This window comes from Gigantopelta aegis, chromosome 9 (assembly GCF_016097555.1).
Source record: "Gigantopelta aegis isolate Gae_Host chromosome 9, Gae_host_genome, whole genome shotgun sequence".
Classification (NCBI taxonomy): Eukaryota; Metazoa; Mollusca; class Gastropoda; order Neomphalida; family Peltospiridae; genus Gigantopelta; species Gigantopelta aegis.
Window position 1 is genome coordinate 78,545,381 of NC_054707.1, and position 19,263 is coordinate 78,564,643.

At 36.0% G+C, this 19,263-nt stretch overlaps 1 protein-coding gene across 1 annotated transcript in view; it reads left to right on the forward strand.

Moving 5' to 3' along the window:
- The window catches only part of LOC121380402 (serine/threonine-protein kinase Nek10-like), a 50,758-nt gene that overhangs the window by 17,664 nt on the left and 13,831 nt on the right, over positions 1-19,263 (forward strand). The window contains exons 13-25 of the mRNA XM_041509196.1: positions 2,780-2,819; positions 4,965-5,110; positions 6,198-6,365; positions 6,753-6,926; positions 9,097-9,238; positions 9,518-9,639; positions 10,944-11,046; positions 13,237-13,315; positions 14,120-14,249; positions 15,259-15,329; positions 15,748-15,897; positions 17,241-17,358; positions 17,790-17,877. Coding sequence (XP_041365130.1) covers positions 2,780-2,819; positions 4,965-5,110; positions 6,198-6,365; positions 6,753-6,926; positions 9,097-9,238; positions 9,518-9,639; positions 10,944-11,046; positions 13,237-13,315; positions 14,120-14,249; positions 15,259-15,329; positions 15,748-15,897; positions 17,241-17,358; positions 17,790-17,877 — 1,531 coding nt within the window. The remainder of the gene's footprint in view (positions 1-2,779; positions 2,820-4,964; positions 5,111-6,197; positions 6,366-6,752; positions 6,927-9,096; positions 9,239-9,517; positions 9,640-10,943; positions 11,047-13,236; positions 13,316-14,119; positions 14,250-15,258; positions 15,330-15,747; positions 15,898-17,240; positions 17,359-17,789; positions 17,878-19,263) is intronic.

Consider the following 19,263-nt stretch of genomic DNA (forward strand, 5'->3'; position numbering starts at 1 on the left):
TACAATAAATGAAAGGTTTAGAATGACTGTGTGACATATGTCACTAGTAATTATTCCCTACAGGGCGCGAAATAAGCGGTATCGCATTGCAAAATGCAACACAAATATTGTGGTTTGCTAGTCAAATGCATTTTTGTGTAGCAAAGAATTGCGATGCAATTTTTAATTGTAATTAAAAATATATAATGAAAATGGGCATGGCATTCATGCATGGATTAAATTCAGTACCCAGGGCTATAGTTTAGAATGCAATCAGTTGTCAACATTTTGAAAGAGGCACGCCAGGTTGGAGGTCCCATATTTCATAAATATTCAGCATACAAAGGAGTTCTGAATGCCCGACTCGGGACACTTTGGCCGATAAAAATAATTTCTTTGATTGGCAAATCATATCCGTTAATACTATTCAGCATTATCCGCTGGTTTTTAAAAAAAATTTGTTTTGGTTTTTTTTATTAATAAATGAAATAGTTTAATAGTTTTTTCATCGGTAATGTGGTACAACGAAAACCTGTTCAACTTCAATGGTTTATTCACATAAAATAATTATTATTGAATTTTAGTTATGTTATTCATACCGGATGGGTAACTAAATTCTAATACATATTTCTCTACAGTTTATCTTATGAAATACTTTAAATAAAATTTTGTTTTGTATGAAAAAAAACAAAAATTAAATCGATGGCCAAAAATGAGGTGAAAAGGCCGTTCATGTGATTTCTTATTTGTTTGAGGATAGCAGCCCCACGTTCAGTCGGCGAACATTTCACTAACAATCGCAAACTATTTGATTGGTTCCAGACTTCCCAATTTGGTTTATCGTGAAGTGCATAAACCAGTCTAGCAGGCATAGTTTTGCTTAGTCTGGACTCTGCCCAGAAAGTGAAAGTGTTTTGGGGGAAATACGCTTGTGAACAATCTGACTTCGCCGTTTTTTTGCTGAACATTTGCAATGCAATTTGACTGGTTCCCAAAGTGGTCATTCAGTTTAACTTGCCCGTGGCCTCCATTGTATCCTATCCTACGACATCAGACATTACTTGAAGGATGAGTCTCATGGACATGGCACACTTACTGGTCGTAAAATTGAGTTTGTGAATGTTGTATATAGTGGACAAATTTAATACTGTTGAAATATTACATGTAAATATTTTCTCCTTTATTTTCTTGGGGTGGGGATAATAAATATTATTTAAGAAGTAAAGAGGTAAATTAACATTTATTCCTTGTTTCTCAAATATGGTTCAGTGCCATATTAATATAATTTATATTAATAACAATGAAAAATGGACCTTCTTGTACCACTTCGTAAACCATACCTCCACCGAGCTACAAGTAATCAACTCAATTCTTTGTTAGGAACTTTTAGAAATACTTGCATTATTAATTTTTTCTTTGAAGCATAAACATGCAATACATCTTTTTCATATTGACCCATATTTGCCATACATATTGTGCTTTGTTCTTGGATTTTTTGCAGCTCTGGTGCACATATTGACTTGCACAAAAGTTATGTTTGATGTTTAAACAATTATACATATAGTATATGAGGGCTACTAGATTTAGAAAAATGCTATACAAATTTGTGGTTTGCTATGCAATTTTTATAACTTATTTCGTGCCCTGCACTAAGCATATGTTTGCATCACGTAAAATTTGTGAATTTATTTTAGATGTCTTATTCCAATATCATCAAGTGCAACATGACAATTTAACACATAAATATTTGATTCTAACTTAAATATTAATATTTTTATCATATCCAAATTTTATGCTTTGTGTTGGTTTGGTAACAGTTATTATTTTGATTTGCATTTCAGTGCATAACAACTGTTAGATATGAATCCCAACATTACCATCATTTCAGTTTTCTAGGGCAATAAAGATTTTATTTAAATGTATACTGCCTTGATTAAGTAATGGCATTGTATCTTAATATTCTTATATAGAGCTAACAGACAATTTAGCTACATTTAAATTAAATAAATTCCCACTTGTTACCTCAATACTGACTTTCAGGTGAAATGTGTATTAATGTTTGTAAAAATAACATTATGATTCGTACGGATTGCACTATTGGCAATTTGTTAAAATTGGGGCCAGGTTTTACAGGGTTTTTTAAATCTGCACCAGTAACAAGAATTCAGTTTTCGATGATGCAATTTAATACAAGTGTTACTAAAATAGTTGTTACGTATGTAAATTATTTTATAGCAGCTTTTGTTTGTTGTTAATTAAAGATCTATTTTACAAAACATGTTATAATATTACTTTCCTATTCTAAATTTAGTGATATTGAGTTGGTCAGTTGTTGTTTTTTGACTAGATTTTAAACTGATGTTAGAGAGAACATATAAGCTATCCTAAATAGCCTGCTGTCAAAATTATTTGTTAAAATGATCTGAAGTTCTGTTTATTTTTTTTACTATGACAAATTTCGACTTTCCAGTTTTCTAGCCCTTTGCACAAAAATTATTGTTAGTAACTGATGTAATGTTATGTATCTTTTAACATATTTTGGTCTGCTTTATGTTTACAAGCATACACAAAAGTTCTGTTGTGTACCTGTGAGCATGTAATATCTGGATATGATTAAAGAATTCCTACAGGTTTGAGAAATATGACATATTATTGAACAAATATATTGCTTAGTTATGTGAAAGCAGTCATTAAAAATAACAAATTAATATGTACTTTTTGTGTTTTATATATATTATACTTTAAGATTCTTCTTTCAAAATGAATATTTAAAATAATTGGTATCTTCTTTGTTTTTCAGCAAGAACAACTGTTAGAAGCACAGTTTTCTCTTAAATCAGGTATGAGTTTCTATCAATTATCATTACTCATCCTAGTCACATATCTGTAGCATATTCGTTGAATAAAAATATAAGAATTAAAGTTTCCTTTTTTTATAATGTAATTTGATATTTGTTACAAAACAATACGGAGTACACTATTTCATGCAAATTGCCATTCTGTTTGCTTGTTGTTTATGTAATTTCAGACTCACACGAATGGCCAGTGGGTTACATGGTGAACTGTTGTATTCACATATTCCAAAACTTAAAATAGAAAAATATTATCTCTTGGCAAAGTCAGCTTAAAATGAATTTTGAATGCCATTGTAGTAAAGAACCATAGTTTAGGTGTGTTAAAATAACTCGCTGGTTACGCAGTTATAATTCATGTAACTGAACAATCGGTTACCAACTGTAGGTAATAGTCACGTGAACCAACTTTTGGTTGTGTAAGATTTTTAAATATTGTCCCCTTATAGTATATATACAAAAATAAATACCTTAAATATTCTTCCTTCTTTGTGTATAGAGGTGGGACGTAGCCCATTTGTAAAGCCTTCGCTTAATGCGTGGTCAGTCTGGGATCGATCCCCGTCAGTGGGCCCATTGGGCTATTTCTCATTCGAGCCAGTGCACCATGACTGGTATATCAAAGGCCGTGGTATGTACTACCCTGTCTGTGGGATGGTGCATATAAAAGAACCCTTGCTGCTAATCGAAAAGAGTAGCCCATGAAGTGGCGACAGCGGATTTTCTCTCTCTGTCTTTGTGGTCCTTAACCATATGTCTGATGCCATATAACCGTTAATAAAATGTGTTGAGTGCGTCGTTAAATAAAACATTTCCTTCCTTCCTTCCATAGATAATAATATTCATACATTTCAGGGGAATCTATCAGATACACTGGTGGCACCTAAGTTTGCGCACCTAAGCATTTGTGTTATATTTTTAAGTTAAAATCTTTCTTTAAAAATATTTGTTTAACCGCCACAGTACAATGAAACAATAAACGTGTTACTACTGAAAGTTATTTTAATTTTAATGTTTTTAAACTCAAATAATGAGCGCATTTTTAGTGGGACCCCCCTGCATTTACTGGCCTGCATGACGGCACTTAAGTCTGCGCAACAAACATTAAAACAACCGCTTCTGTCGCTGATGTTTACAGAAATAGCAAACAAATAATGAATTCGGCTTTTTGTAAGTTCTAAACAACAAACACTTCCTGTTATAGTCTGTTTCAGAAACATTTAGATTATGCAAATGAGATAAATATAAATGGTGTTCCATGCTCCTTAGTTTAAACAACACAAAATGACAGTATGAAAAAGCCAATGTCAAACATTTTGATTATTATTCAACAAAAGTTGTCTGTTATTAACTGTGTAAATGAGCACAAATAGTGTTCGTTAGACATATAGGACAATCAGTGATAATTTTGAAACAGACTATAGCTAAAATAGGCCATGCTGTAAGTGCAGAATCAAAATCTGTGTGCAGCCATTTTGCATTGTGTCACGCAGAGGGAAATTCAAAGTATGCTTGGATGTTTACGTTAACAGATAAAATAAAACATTTATTTCATTTATGGATTCATAAATTACAATAAGGTATGTATTGAAGCTTCTCTGCAAACTTGTGTAAGTTGATATACAAGGTTGATCATTACAGCGTTGACAGACATGTGTTGACAGGTGATACAAAAATATGTTGATCGAGGCTGGCAAAAGTATACTTTAGTGCATTAATTCTGTGTACTGTTGGTAATTACTATCGACTTCTGTTCAGCCACATAATTATTATTATCACCAATTCGGACATGCACAATCCTTTATACCGCTTTTGTTTTTAAATACTGCTACCTTGACAAGAAGTAACTGGATAAATTTGCTGTTGTTCCTTTAACATTTTGACCGTAATGTCCCCCATGACAATTGTGTCCGTTGAACGTCGATTTGTTCCATCTATGGGCAGTTTGTCTCTCACGACATGCTGTTCACAACAGCAGGTTTCCTCTCTCTATCTATGTGGTCCTTAACCATATGTCTGACACCATTTAACCGTAAATAAAATGTATTGAGTGCGTCGTTAAATAAAACATTTCTTTCTTTGTGTACATGTTGGTGAGTGAATCACATTGTGTTATTTATATTTCACTTGTAGCTTGTTGTGCCGCTCTCACTGAACTTGTTCTCAACGATGCCAACGCTCAACAAATAGTGCAGGCTAACGGGATCTACTCTCTGGGCTTGCTCATACTGCCTCACACAGCCAGAGACAAACACAAGAAAGCTGCTGAAAAACTACAGGTAAAAATAATTTTCTGGTAAACTGGCATCAGTATTCTTTCTCTCTTTTTAATCATTATTTCAGGGATCACAAATGTTTTTGTTTTTAGAATTCTGTATTTTTGTGCCACCTCAAGCTGTTCCTATACTTTAGTTTTGTGAAAAGTGCACAATATTATTTTTCTTTCTTTTTCTCTTTTTTTTTTAAATCATTATTTCAGGGATGACAAATGTTTTTGTTTTTAGAATTACGTATTTTTGTGCCACCTCAAGCTGTTCCTATATTTTTGTTTTGTGAAAAGTGCACAATAACATTTTACTTTTTCAAGATCATTCATAGTTATTGAGATTTTTGTCCAAAATTATTTCAACTCTGTTCTAAAATTTCAGCTTTTTTCCTCCTTTCTTAATAATTGTCTTTTATGCAGCCATAAATGTATAAGATATCAGTATGTTAAATCTCACTATACCATTGAAGTTGTTGTGCCTTGTAGCGTATAATTCCTGATATATTTTTACAAAATATACCAGCATAACCATTATGGAATTCATATGGGTCATGATAGGCCAGGAAAGTCAGGATTTCTAAATATAATTTTCCAAGCATGGGAAATTGTGTGGAATTTTCATGTGTTATGGAAAATTAAAATAGGTTAATAATTTAGTTTTTCCTCATTTACATTAAAATGCCAGAAAATATTGGAAACTTATGTCAATACATTATAATCATTTTATGACTGCAAAAAAATCATTTAAAATGTTCACAAAGGTTGTATAAAATGCCTTTCAAAAGTCATGGAAAGTTATGGAATTTGGTTGATGACAATGTATTATGATAAAACTGTTCAGCACTAAGGTCTTGAGTCATGCGTTAAGGTTAAAGTTTTTAAAATCAGGTTTCAAGAAACATTTTCCTGGAATTCATGTAGCTACACATGTACATGTAATTGCTAAAAATGGTCAAATCTGTTGCAGTTTTCTGCTTGTTAGTTTATTTTGCATTAATTAAGAATATTTGAAAAAGTACGAGTCATGTTTTGTTAAATAAATATCAATATAGTAAGAAAGACCTTTTTTCTAAAATGTATTTTTATGTTGGTCATTGCAGAGAAATGGATTCCGAGCTTTGCGTTTTCTGTTCAGTATGGAGAGAAACCGACGTTTGTTTAAACAGTTGTTTCCAACTAAGATGTATGCCAAGTTTATTGACATAGGACACTACAACCGATCACTGTCATCATACAAACCACTGGTGGAAATGATGAATAGCTTACCGGTATGTTTCTATCACTATGTCAGAACTAGCTCTGGCACTAAACAAATTCGCCAATTGCAAATTTTAAAAACAATTGGCGAATTTTATTTTGATTTTGCAAAATAATTTTTAGTAATAATAGATATTTTGTTAGATAATAACTGGATTTCTGCAATATTTGAAGATTTAACAAGTAATTTGGCGAAAGTTTCTACTCGCCCAGAGCTAGCCTTGCTATGTGCATATTATTGTTATTTTTGTCTTAAAACAATTGGTTTGCTGAAATGTAACCATTTAGAAGATGATGGGGTTTTTAATGACTATGACAGAACATTATGGCATCATTATTTTGTGTTTGTATAATGAAAGATACATAACGTCTAAAGACAATGTGTAATTGTTATTCAGGAGGAGGAAGTTGACGAAATTAAGAAGAAAGTGTTGGAGACCAATCAGAATCGTGCTCCGACAAGCTCTATTGGCGACTACGCTGTGTTTGAGCTGCTCGGCAGTGGGGCGTTTGGCTCCGTGTACAAAGTGAAGAAGAAAACAGCAGGACAGTCATTCCTGGCCATGAAAGAAGTACTCACATTCTTTTTATAGGCAATAATTAACCTCATTTCTCACTAGAGAGGAAAAAACTTTCATTAAGATCAATGGAAACAGGGGCATAGTGTGGTCTGAACCTGGAGGCAGGGCTTCTAGATTATGGTAGCCCCACTCCCATGGCTAGTGATGGGCTAGAAAATAACTGGCATTGCCATGCCCGATAGCTAGTGAATTTTTTGTGTCAAATGTTACAGTTAAGTCTATTTTGTAAATATGAATATCCTGCCCCCACCCCAATGTTAGTGTTTTTGTGCTCTATTTCTCTCTTTAGGTGACATTTGATTATTACTATTATTTAGTAAAATAGTATGAACTTTAAGTAAAGTAGGGCTAGTGAATTTTTAATGGTGGCTAGTAAATTTTTTAAATCACTGATCCCATGGCTGGTGTAGTTTATAAAAACTCTAGAAGCCCTGCTGGAGGAGGGGGTTCAAATATGAACCTAGTGGACCCTTTGGTCTATATTCCCCAGGACATTTATATGAATAGCCCAATATTGCACTGCAACCCCCCCCCCCCCCCTCAATACACACATGAATATGAATGTGTAAATATTCTTATTCAATAGTTAATCCAATCAGATGTTGGTGGATTTAAACTAGTAACTCATCATTTTGTAACAATGTTTAGGTTTATCTTCTTGGATCAGCTACTCAAGCACAAACTTGTAGTATCAATTTTGTGAATACTTATTTTATAGTATGCTACACTGGGATCAGCACTTCAAAGTCCTATTGTTATAACCACAATAAACTGACTTTCAAACATGCAGAGCTGCCAACTGCTATGCTTTGGGGGCGTAGTGTGCTACACTTATTCGATGTTTGCTACGCTCATGCCCAAATTGCTACGCTCATGCCTAAATTGCTACACTCAGTTGAAAAAAATCGAGTATGATATGCTAATGAAAACCAGTAATAACTTTTGCAACAGATAAACATAAATGGATGATTAGTGTATTTGGCCAAACTTTCTACTAACAAATTATGTTTTATTTGGCAAGCGTATATGTTTTATCTATATCACAAATTATAGGTCTACAGAGTACAGTTGAAAAGCGAGCGATTTCTGGCAATTATACTAAAAATTGGACGTAATCTTGGAATACATTAACTAAAAACTGAATTCTTAATTTCTATGGCTTTTTTTATTTTTTATTCCAACATAAAAAGAAGTATAATTTGCGGATTAACAATCATTATAAAACAGTTATAGTAAGATGCATTCAATAACAGACATGTAGTTTTACTGTAGGCCGACCCCAGTGTCACGTACTATAAAACCTTCAAAGAACTGTTCTTTATCTATGTTACGCTTGCATGCCGTGAATATAGAAAATTGCATTTAAACGTATGCCAGTTAGGAATAGAGTAATTTTAATTTGAAATAAGAATATAAGCATTCAAATTTAGTATTGATCACATCATCACACAACAGTGAATTTTGGGTTTATTGCATTTCGATGCTGTATTAAAAACAAAATTTTAGTCATTCATAATCCTATTAAAATCGCCCGACTTATTTGACAACATTCGTTACATTTCGGGTATGTCCGTATCCCTTAACCGACGACAAGCGTTATCTATGCTAAAAATAGCATGACCCAGTCGTTTGCGGTTACTATGACGTAATTATTTGATGTTATTTGGTGTTTTCCTTTGCTGTTGTTTATGACATTCAGCCATGCTACGCTCAAATATCATTTGCTACGCTCAGCTTGTCATGAATGCTACTCTCACTTGTGGCTAGTGGTTGGCAGCTCTGAACATGAATATTATACATCAATTGAACAATTATTTTAATTCAAAATTCAATAAATTAATACCTTTATTCATTCATTTTAACTTAGTTTGATGCTTATATCCAATTAAGGTTCAAGCACGCTGTGCTGGGCACACACCTCAGCTATCTGGGCTGTCTGTCCAGGATAGTGGGTTAGTTGTTAGTGGTTAGGGAGAGAAGAGGGTGTAGTGGTCTTACACCTACCCACTGAGCCCTTAAGAACTCGCTCTGGGTGGGAGCCGGTACCAGGCTGTGAACCCTGTACCTACCAGCCTATAGTCCGATGGCTTAACCACTGTGCCACCAATGTTGGTCAAAATTAATACCTAATAAGAAGTTCACTGTTATGTTTTCATTGCAGTTGAATCTGCATGACCCAGCGTTTGGTAAGAATGCCAATGAGAGAAAGGAGAGTGTTGGACAGATTCAGAGTGAGGTGAACATCATAAAAGAGCAGATGAAACATCCAAACATTGTCAGATATCACAAGACCTTCGTTGAAAGTAAGATTGCTATGCTTAATATTTTTACAGTCAGAATTCATTTTATAAAATGTCTCTGTGTTCCTCACATGGTCTGAATATCACAAGACTTTCATTAAAAGTAAGACAGTTTTGCTTAGTATTGTTCCATTAACAGAATTCTTTGATATACTGGGCCATTGTGGAATTCATGTCATAGATCACACTGGTTGGGTAACAACTGACACTATTCAGTGTTAAGCTTTAGAGATGAAATAACTGGTTTTTGCCTTAAGATTTGAGTGTTTTTCTTGTTTTCAGATGACAGGTTGTACATAGTGATGGAGTTGATTGAAGGTGCCCCATTGTTCGATCATTTCAATTCACTCAAAGAGAAAAAGTCTAATTTTGATGAGAACAGAATTTGGAATATATTTTTACAGGTAATACTGTTAAAATGGATTGAATTTATGTACAGATTTAATGGTTATCATTGGTACCAACTGTAGTGACAGAGAGAATAAATGGTTTTGTGTGTTGTGGTAATTCTGTTCACACCTAACAATGTCTATATGTTGCACTGGTTTTATATGTACTACAGGTGTGAATTCATAGTAGCAGTCAGGTTTGTCACGGTAACCTGGCAACCAACAAATTCATTGGCAGTTTTCGGGGCGAGACGTAGCCCCGTGGTAAAGCGCTTGCTTGATGCGTGTTCAGTTTTGGATCAATCCCTGTCAGTAGGCCCATTGGGCTATTTCTCGCTCCAGCCAGTGGTAAAGCGCTCGCTTGATGCGTGTTCAGTTTTAGATCAATCCCTGTCAGTGGACCCATTGGGCTATTTCTCGCTCCAGCCAGTGGTAAAGCGCTCGCTTGATGCGTGTTCAGTTTTGGATCAATCCCTGTCAGTAGGCCCATTGGGCTATTTCTCGCTCCAGCCAGTGGTAAAGCGCTCGCTTGATGCGTGTTCAGTTTTAGATCAATCCCTGTCAGTAGGCCCATTGGGCTATTTCTCGCTCCAGCCAGTGGTAAAGCGTTCGCTTGATGCGTGTTCAGTTTTAGATCAATCCCTGTCAGTAGGCCCATTGGGCTATTTCTCGCTCCAGCCAGTGGTAAAGCGCTCGCTTGATGCGTGTTCAGTTTTAGATCAATCCCTGTCAGTAGGCCCATTGGGCTATTTCTCGCTCCAGCCAGTGGTAAAGCGCTCGCTTGATGCGTGTTCAGTTTTGGATCAACCCCTGTCAGTAGACCCATTGGGCTATTTCTCGCTCCAGCCAGTGCACTATGACTGATATATCAACGGCCATGGTATTCTGTATATGGGATGGTGCATATAAAAGATCCCTTGCTGCTAATCGAAAAGAGTAGCTATGAAGTGGCGACAGCGGGTTTCCTCCCTCAATATCTGTGTGGTCCATGACCATATGTCCGACTCCATATAACTGTAAATAAAATGTGTTGAGGGCGTCGTTAAATAAATATTTCCCTCCTTCTTCTTCTTCTTCATTGGCAGTTTTAACCTCTGTACCAGCTACATTTTACAGATTATTTACAAAGCCTTTTTATGTCATACATGCATTTACAATGCTTAAATACCTGTGTTTAAGAAAAACAGGCTTCGTAAATTCAGCCATTTATTATGGATTATGTTTAGGAATTCACTTAACATAGCAACTGAGTTAGAATAACGTGTTAGCTGTATAGCAAAATATTAAATTAAATGTCAATATTTGTATTTTTATTTCAGATGGTGTTAGCTCTGAGATATCTCCACAAAGAGAAGGGGATAGTTCACCGAGATCTCTCTCCCAATAATGTCATGTTGGGCGAAAACGATAAAGTCACCATCAGTAAGTCGAAACGTATTGGCTGTGAATCTGCATTAGAAAAAAGTATTTAAATAGCACATACATGTAGAGCCAGTTGTTGAAAAGTTGGTTAACTTAATCAGTGTTTTCAAAACCAAGGACTGAATCAATACAAATAATAATTGAAGACATAACGTTGAACATTTATTTAGAACAACCAAAAATATCCATATACTATCAAATTTAAACTTTATTTTGTATTTGTGCAAAAATAATTAAAAGAAAAATATTACACTAACCCAAGGTTTGTATAACCATGCTTGGAATAATTGGGACATTATATTTATTTATAAGGACACACAAAATAATTGTACATAAATTAATTGTAATTTGAGGACCTCAGTTGAAAGCATTCATTATCTTCATCATGCTAGTCAATCAGGCTATAACAGCATTAGCACCACTAACCATTATAATTAGCAGTCTTTACTATGAAAAATCAATGTGCTCTAATGGCGTCGTTAAATAAAACAAACTTTACAAACTTTACTTTCTTTACTATGAATCGGGGCCATTGTTATAAAAAGTTTAGAGTCTAGACTCAGATTTGCAAGACGTCGTACTGACACTGCCATGACACTACTGTCAGGCTTCATTAGTCTTGAGGGGCGAGACGTCACACTGACACTGTCATGACACTACTGTCGGGCTCCATTAGTCTTGAGGGGCGAGACGTCACACTGACACTGCCATGACACTACTGTCGGGCTCCATTAGTCTTGAGGGGCGAGACGTCACACTGACACTGCCATGACACTACTGTCAGGCTCCATTAGTCTTGAGGGGCGAGACGTCACACTTACACTGTCATGACACTACTGTCGGGCGAGACGTCACACTGACACTGCCATGACACTACTGTCGGGCTCCATTAGTCTTGAGGGGCGAGACGTCACACTGACACTGCCATGACACTACTTTCGGGCTCCATTAGTCTTGAGGGGCGAGACATCACACTGACACTGCCATGACACTACTGTCGGGCTCCATTAGTCTTGAGGGGCGAGACGTCACACTGACACTGTCATGACACTACTGTCGGGCTCCATTAGTCTTGAGGGGCGAGACGTCACACTGCCATGACACTACTGTCGGGCTCCATTAGTCTTGAGGGGCGAGACGTCACACTGACACTGCCAAGACACTACTGTCGGGCTCCATTAGTCTTGAGGGGCGAGACGTCGCACTGACACTGCCATGACACTACTGTTGGGCTCCATTAGTCTTGATGGGCGAGACGTAGCCCAGTGGTAAAGTGCTCACTTGATGCGCGGTCGGTTTGGGATCGATCCCCGTTGGTGGGCTATTTCTCGCTCCAGCCAGTGCACCACAACTGGTACATCAACGGTCGTGGTATATGTTATCCTGTTTATGGGATGGTGCATATAAAAGATCCTTTGCTGCTAATCAAAAAGAGTAGGCCATGAAGTGGCGACAGCAAGTTTCCTCCCTCAATATCTGTGTGGTCCTTTACCATATGTCCGACGCTATATAACCTTAAATTAAATGTGTTGAGTGCATCGTTAAATAAAAGATTTCCTTCCTTCCTTCCATTAGTCTTGAATCAAGATGGGGATTCACTACGAAAGTTTCAGAGGTCGCTACACTAAAACATTAAACAGTATAGTTGCTAATCAATTTCAGTCGACTAGATATATTGCTAATCAAGATTTTCAAAAAAACAAAGGACCCTACAAGACTCCGTTTTATAAACTTGGGGCCCGAGCTGTATTTAATTTTACTCTCTGTAAGATTAGTCATTAACTCCAGGTTCACATGTGTCAGGGGCATCCTGAAAATTCGTGGAATTTGCAAAGGTCATGGAATTTTGAGTTAGGTTATAAAAAGTCATGGAAAATTAAAATTGCTTGAACGTTTTTCCTTATTTAAAATAAGACAAGAAGTGGTTAAGATACTGTACTATTACCTTGATGATTGGAGCGAGAAAAGGTCGTAGAAAATACATTTAGAAGTCATGGACCTAATTTGGTGCAAGTCGACCAGTAAAACATCAGTTTCAGAAGACTTGTGAAGTTGATTGTTTAATAATAAACCATGTGTTCATTGTTTAGATCATTCATTCATTCACAAATGTTTTTTATGTACGTAAGGATGTAAAATATAGGTATATAACTCTAGTCTGATTTTCATATTTTCTTTTAAATATTTTAGCTGATTTTGGTGCAGCGAAACAGAAAAGAAGTGACTGTAGTAAAATGACATCACAAGTTGGAACAATTCTTTATTCTTGGTAAGTTTTATTCTTGGTGAGTTGTAATAAAATTGTAATGTGATGTTTTGTTTGGTCTTTGTAAATGAAATTGTAATAACCTTAAGTTTTTGTTTGTATTTATTGAATTGGTCAGTTTGTGTAACATTCACTTTTATTTAGTATTATGTTTTCCTGTTGATCTCCGTTTCTCAAAAGCCAGAAGATGGCCATTGAAACTGTAGCTGCAGCTATGTCTGGTCATCTGAATGCATGTTGAATTTCGAATACTTTAATTAGTGTTTAGCCCATTGTTAAGTTTTGCCTTGAGTTCCATTTCTCTCAATGAAATGTGGTTTATTGGTTGTATTTGTGGATGTTCATCTCAGTGCATCTTTCTAAACATAATTATCTAAAAAATTAATTCATTATTTTTAAAATGTACCGGTATCTATGGAGATTAACAGCATTGCAACTGATGCAGTCATGAGTGACACTGAATCAGTTTATGGTAGACAAGACATATAATGCTCTTGAATTCTTGTGGTTTATCCTTTACAGTTATAATCCAGTTGGCCCTATTCCATGAAGTGATCTTAGCCCTAAGATCACCTTAATTGTATAACTACTGTATGCACTTACGGTGATCTTAGTGCTGAGATGGCTTTGTGAAATGGGAGCCAGAAACTGTTTTGAAACAGAACTTTGTAAAATTAATCTTTCCAGGTCTGTATTTGTTTTATATTAAAAGTAGATGAACTGAAATACTGATTATAACATTGGTTTGATGGTTGTTATAAGATAACAGCAGAGGATATTTAAAGATAATTTTGTTATTTATTTCAGCCCAGAGATAGTTCAGAGCCAGCCGTATGGTGAGAAGGCAGACATCTGGTCGCTGGGCTGTATTCTCTATCAGATGTGTACACTCGAACCACCATTCTTCAGCCACAACATGCTCACACTGGCAACAAAGGTTTACAATAATACTTATTTCTTTTCAACTTCACCTGACCTTAAACAAATGCATATTCCTCTAATAACAGTAGTCTGGTCTATACATCCCATCAGCCAATGGGATGGCTTAAAATTCTCCTATGCCATCCTCCTTCCTGTTCCAGTTACGTAACTGTAACTTCATTCTTTTTCCTTTGCTCAAGTTTTCTCCATACTTTCATTTTTTTTTTTCAGGGCCCTGTTGGTCAAAGTATAACATTTTGAATATATTTCTACAGTTATAAAAATCAGTTAAAATTTGATTGTGGCTGGATACCTTTTGTTGTTTTAAATTAAGTTTCAACATGTTCTTCAGTTGGTATTTGTATTAATTTATTATTTGATTTTGATAATTTCTCTTAGCCATTGGTTAAGCTATGTTATGTTTGAACAACCAGGCCCAGTGTATTGAAACAGACTATTATTCTTCTACAGAACATTCAAAAATAGGACATACAGTTTACAATTATAGTATTCCATGTTATTCCTAAACTCAGTTTTTATTTTACTGCCTCACATTCATTCAAAGCTATTGAAGTTTGGACAACTTGGTCCAAATTAATATATAATAAAATTATAACTTGCAAAATTTAGGGGGGGGGGGGCGGGCCCCTGGGCCCTCCCCGTAAATCCGCCTCTGATTTCTGTGTATGTGAAGTTTTAACAAAACCATGTGCCTCTCTTTTTAGACCCATTTCTTCAACGGCAAGAAAAGCAATTTATGATTATATTTCTTCATTAAGCAAATGAGATTAAATTTAGAAATTATGTAATATAAAGGTTATAATTCCATATTATTTGAAACTTCAACCACTTATTCCTGTTTAGAGGTGTGATTCCTTCAGTTATTTTAAGGAATGTGATTTTACCCGTGACATTTTGAGATATGTTATTTTCCACTCAGACCTTTATTAAAAATTAAAGTCTGTTTACCAAGTTGTAATTTATTTTTTACACATACGTAATGTACATACCTGTGTGTTTTTCAGATTGTTGAGGCTGAATACAAACCCATTTCCACTGATGAATATTCCAAAAGGATTATTGATACGGTGTCAAGGTAATATTAGGCTCTTGTAACCTTGAGTAATATTGTATGATGTCAAATGCAGGTTCATGGATAGTTATAGCATCCATTAGCCAATCATTAATATAAATGAATGTGTTTTAGTGGTGTCATTATACAACACAAACTGACTGTTATTAAAAAGTGTTTCTCTCCCTTTTTTGCCTATACATTTTCAAGGTACATTAAAGGATATCGTAATGTTAAACATTAATTTAAAAACATTTGTGAACCACAAAAATGTGTGATGCAGGGGTGTGCCATAACACTATAGATAACGTAATGTCATTATGATCCAACTTTTTAACTTCATTTGCATTTTATATCTTTCCTAGAATTGTTTTTACTGGTAAGACTGTTTTATATAAAAAAAAATCTTTGAAATTCTTTATTTTATGAACTGTGAATTCAGCTGTATCACTGCGTCTCCCGACTCCCGCCCTGACATTCTTCAGCTAAGTGGCAGTCTGGTGGATATCATGCTCGTTAACATGGACGGGCTCCGAATACAGCAGATGAGTTTAGAGAGGAAGCTCGACAGAGAAAGAAAAAGAACACAAAAGTAAGACACAGAAATTGTCTTGTTTGACCAAAAAAAGTATGTCTGAAAGTTGTTGAATCAAATTAGAATTTGTGAGCTTTCTAGCCTCATTAAAGATCATGTGTTTTGAGATATAAATAGAGGTGATAAAGTTTATGAAAATGAAAAAAAGATGCATCATTTTGTTTAAATCTTCTAATTTTTTAAATATAATAAATCATAATTTTGTTGGACGAAGTGAGTGTTTTGTGAAGGTGGGAGTAAATACAAATAATGTAAGAACAGGTTAAATACTGCTACAAATAGGAAACATTCAAGTTTTAACATGCTAACTTCTAATTATAAATAGTGAAAATAGCTCTGCACTGTTTTGATATTTGCCATTTATACTAAAAGGCAAAAGTTATTGTGACACACAAAAGACAAAGATAATTGATATTACGTTTTTACTGCCGTGTATGAAACATAACATGGAAAGAGAAATGTCTGAAGGTATGGAAATGACCAATAGTCCATGAAAAGTGTGCACCTGCCATATGCAAATGAGTCACATCACTAGAGGGGGTCCAGAGCGAAGTTCACATAGTCAGTAGCAAGAGTGTTCACCTTGAGCATTAATACAGGCCTGGCACCGTCGTCTTATTGAGGCCACTAAACGCTGGAGAAAGGGATTATATGGGCTGTGAGGGTTGCTGGCTGGAACCTGTTTTGCATATGCATGGTTCAGATCCATGTGTCTTGGCGGGGGCTTGTCATGGGTGGTCGGCCGCTACGGGGACGGTCCCTGACCTGGTTGTTTTGTTGATATCTTTGCCATAAGTGCCATATGCCATATGGAATTAATGTGCGATGTCACACTGCGAGGTCCCAGATTCAGGTATCGCTATGACTCGCCATCTGCCATTTTCACTGAGGCATGGCATGACGAAATTGCATCAAACAGTTCTCTAATGGTGTTTTTCTGACTTCTGGACTTCTGAAGGTTGCACAGAGTGGCAATGATTTGCGACTGAATGTCTGGCCTTTTATGGTGATCAATGGACAGCATTTCAGCCGAATATTCCATGTTTCTGGCACAGAGCATGCAATCACTGCAACAACTGCTTGGTTGCATTTCTTTGAGTTGTTTCATGCACATTTTCTCTGGTTTACATCCATAAATCTATTTACAAATTTATTACTCCAAACAATCCATGTCACAATAACTTATGCCTTTGAGTATATTATATTTTATCATATTACTTTGTTACCATATTTTAGACCGTGTAGAATGTGATGATACATCTGTATTTGTTTTTATGACAATAATCTTAGATTATCATATTTTCTTTGTGCTCAATATTTTTGTAATTATGATTTTGCAGACATTTTTTCGAGGCCTACAGGAACATGCAAAACTATCACCGGTTATTTCTGGCTTCACAGGAACATTACGAAAAACTTTCAGATCTGGCAGGCAGTGGGGGTGCTTCAAATTTCAAGGTATATTTCCATTATGTAAAATCAGAATGCATGTCCTAGTTCATGCACAATGACATTTTGGCTCCAAATGCAGTTTTACGTCATAGAAAGAAAAGCCAGAGAAATTTAAAAAAGGAAGAAAAAAAAGATGCTGACACACGGGGGGGGGGGGTGTAAAAATCGCGTGCTGACCAGAGACCAGATATTATTTTTGTTTGGCCTTAAAATGAAATGTACGGAAATGTCATTAAATAAATATTCCTTTCCTTTCCACATTTCTGTCCATCTCTTTCAAGCTGTAGTAGATGTAGATTACTCTTGAGGTTATAATTTAAGTGTTACAAAATAAGATTATTTAATTGGTTTGTTTTATTTTTAATTTTTTTTATGACTAGAATAAATGTTAATGATAAATTGGCATGACACACAAGTGGATTATATTTATTCTTCAGGATGGAGATAGTCCCAGTGATGTGTTTCCAGAACGAGGAGATAAATCCAGTCTTTCAGCTGATAACTTGAATGAAGCAGATGATAAAGGTTGGTTTCAGATTTCTGGATATAATTAGTGCTTATTAAATGTTGGCAGGCCCATTGAGGTATTTCATGTTCCAGCTAGTGCTCCACAGCTGGTATAACAAAGGTCATGGCATGTATTAACATGTCTGGGATGGTCCATATAAAAGATCCCTTGCTGCTAATTGAAAAGAGTAGCCCATGGCTTGGCTGCAGTGAATGTTCTCTCTCATTATATGTGTCATCTTTAATCTTATGTCCAATGTCATTTAACTGTAATTGAAATGTGTTCAGTGTGTTACTAAATAAAACTTTCTTCCTTCTATATAATGACCATGTTTGTATTTCAGGGTGGTCTAGTGATGATGACAGTTGTCCAAGTAGTGGCAGTGAGAGTCTAATGACCGTGTTTGTATTTCAGGGTGGTCCAGTGATGATGACAGTTGTCACAGTAGTGGCAGTGAGAGTCTAATGACCATGTTTGTATTTCAGGGTGGTCCAGTGATGATGACAGTTGTCCAAGTAGTGGCAGTGAGAGTCTAATGACCGTGTTTGTATTTCAGGGTGGTCCAGTGATGATGACAGTTGTCACAGTAGTGGCAGTGAGAGTCTAATGACCGTGTTTGTATTTCAGGGTGGTCCAGTGATGATGACAGGTGTCCAAGTAGTGGCAGTGAGAGTCTAATGACCGTGTTTGTATTTCAGGGTGGTCCAGCGATGATGACAGTTGTCCAAGTAGTGGCAGTGAGAGTCTAATGACCGTGTTTGTATTTCAGGGTGGTCCAGCGATGATGACAGTTGTCCAAGTAGTGGCAGTGAGAGTCTAATGACCCTGTTTGTATTTCAGAGTGGTCCAGTGATGATGACAGTTGTCACAGTAGTGGCAGTGAGAGTCTAATGACCGTGTTTGTATTTCAGGGTGGTCCAGCGATGATGACAGTTGTCCAAGTAGTGGCAGTGAGAGTCTAATGACCCTGTTTGTATTTCAGAGTGGTCCAGTGATGATGACAGTTGTCACAGTAGTGGCAGTGAGAGTCTAATGACCCTGTTTGTATTTCAGAGTGGTCCAGTGATGATGACAGGTGTCACAGTAGTGGCAGTGAGAGTCTAATGACCGTGTTTGTATTTCAGGGTGGTCCAGTGATGATGACAGTTGTCCAAGTAGTGGCAGTGAGAGTCTAATGACCGTGTTTGTATTTCAGGGTGGTCCAGCGATGATGACAGTTGTCCAAGTAGTGGCAGTGAGAGTCTAATGACCGTGTTTGTATTTCAGGGTGGTCCAGCGATGATGACAGTTGTCCAAGTAGTGGCAGTGAGAGTCTAATGACCCTGTTTGTATTTCAGGGTGGTCCAGTGATGATGACAGTTGTCACAGTAGTGGCAGTGAGAGTCTAATGACTGTGTTTGTAT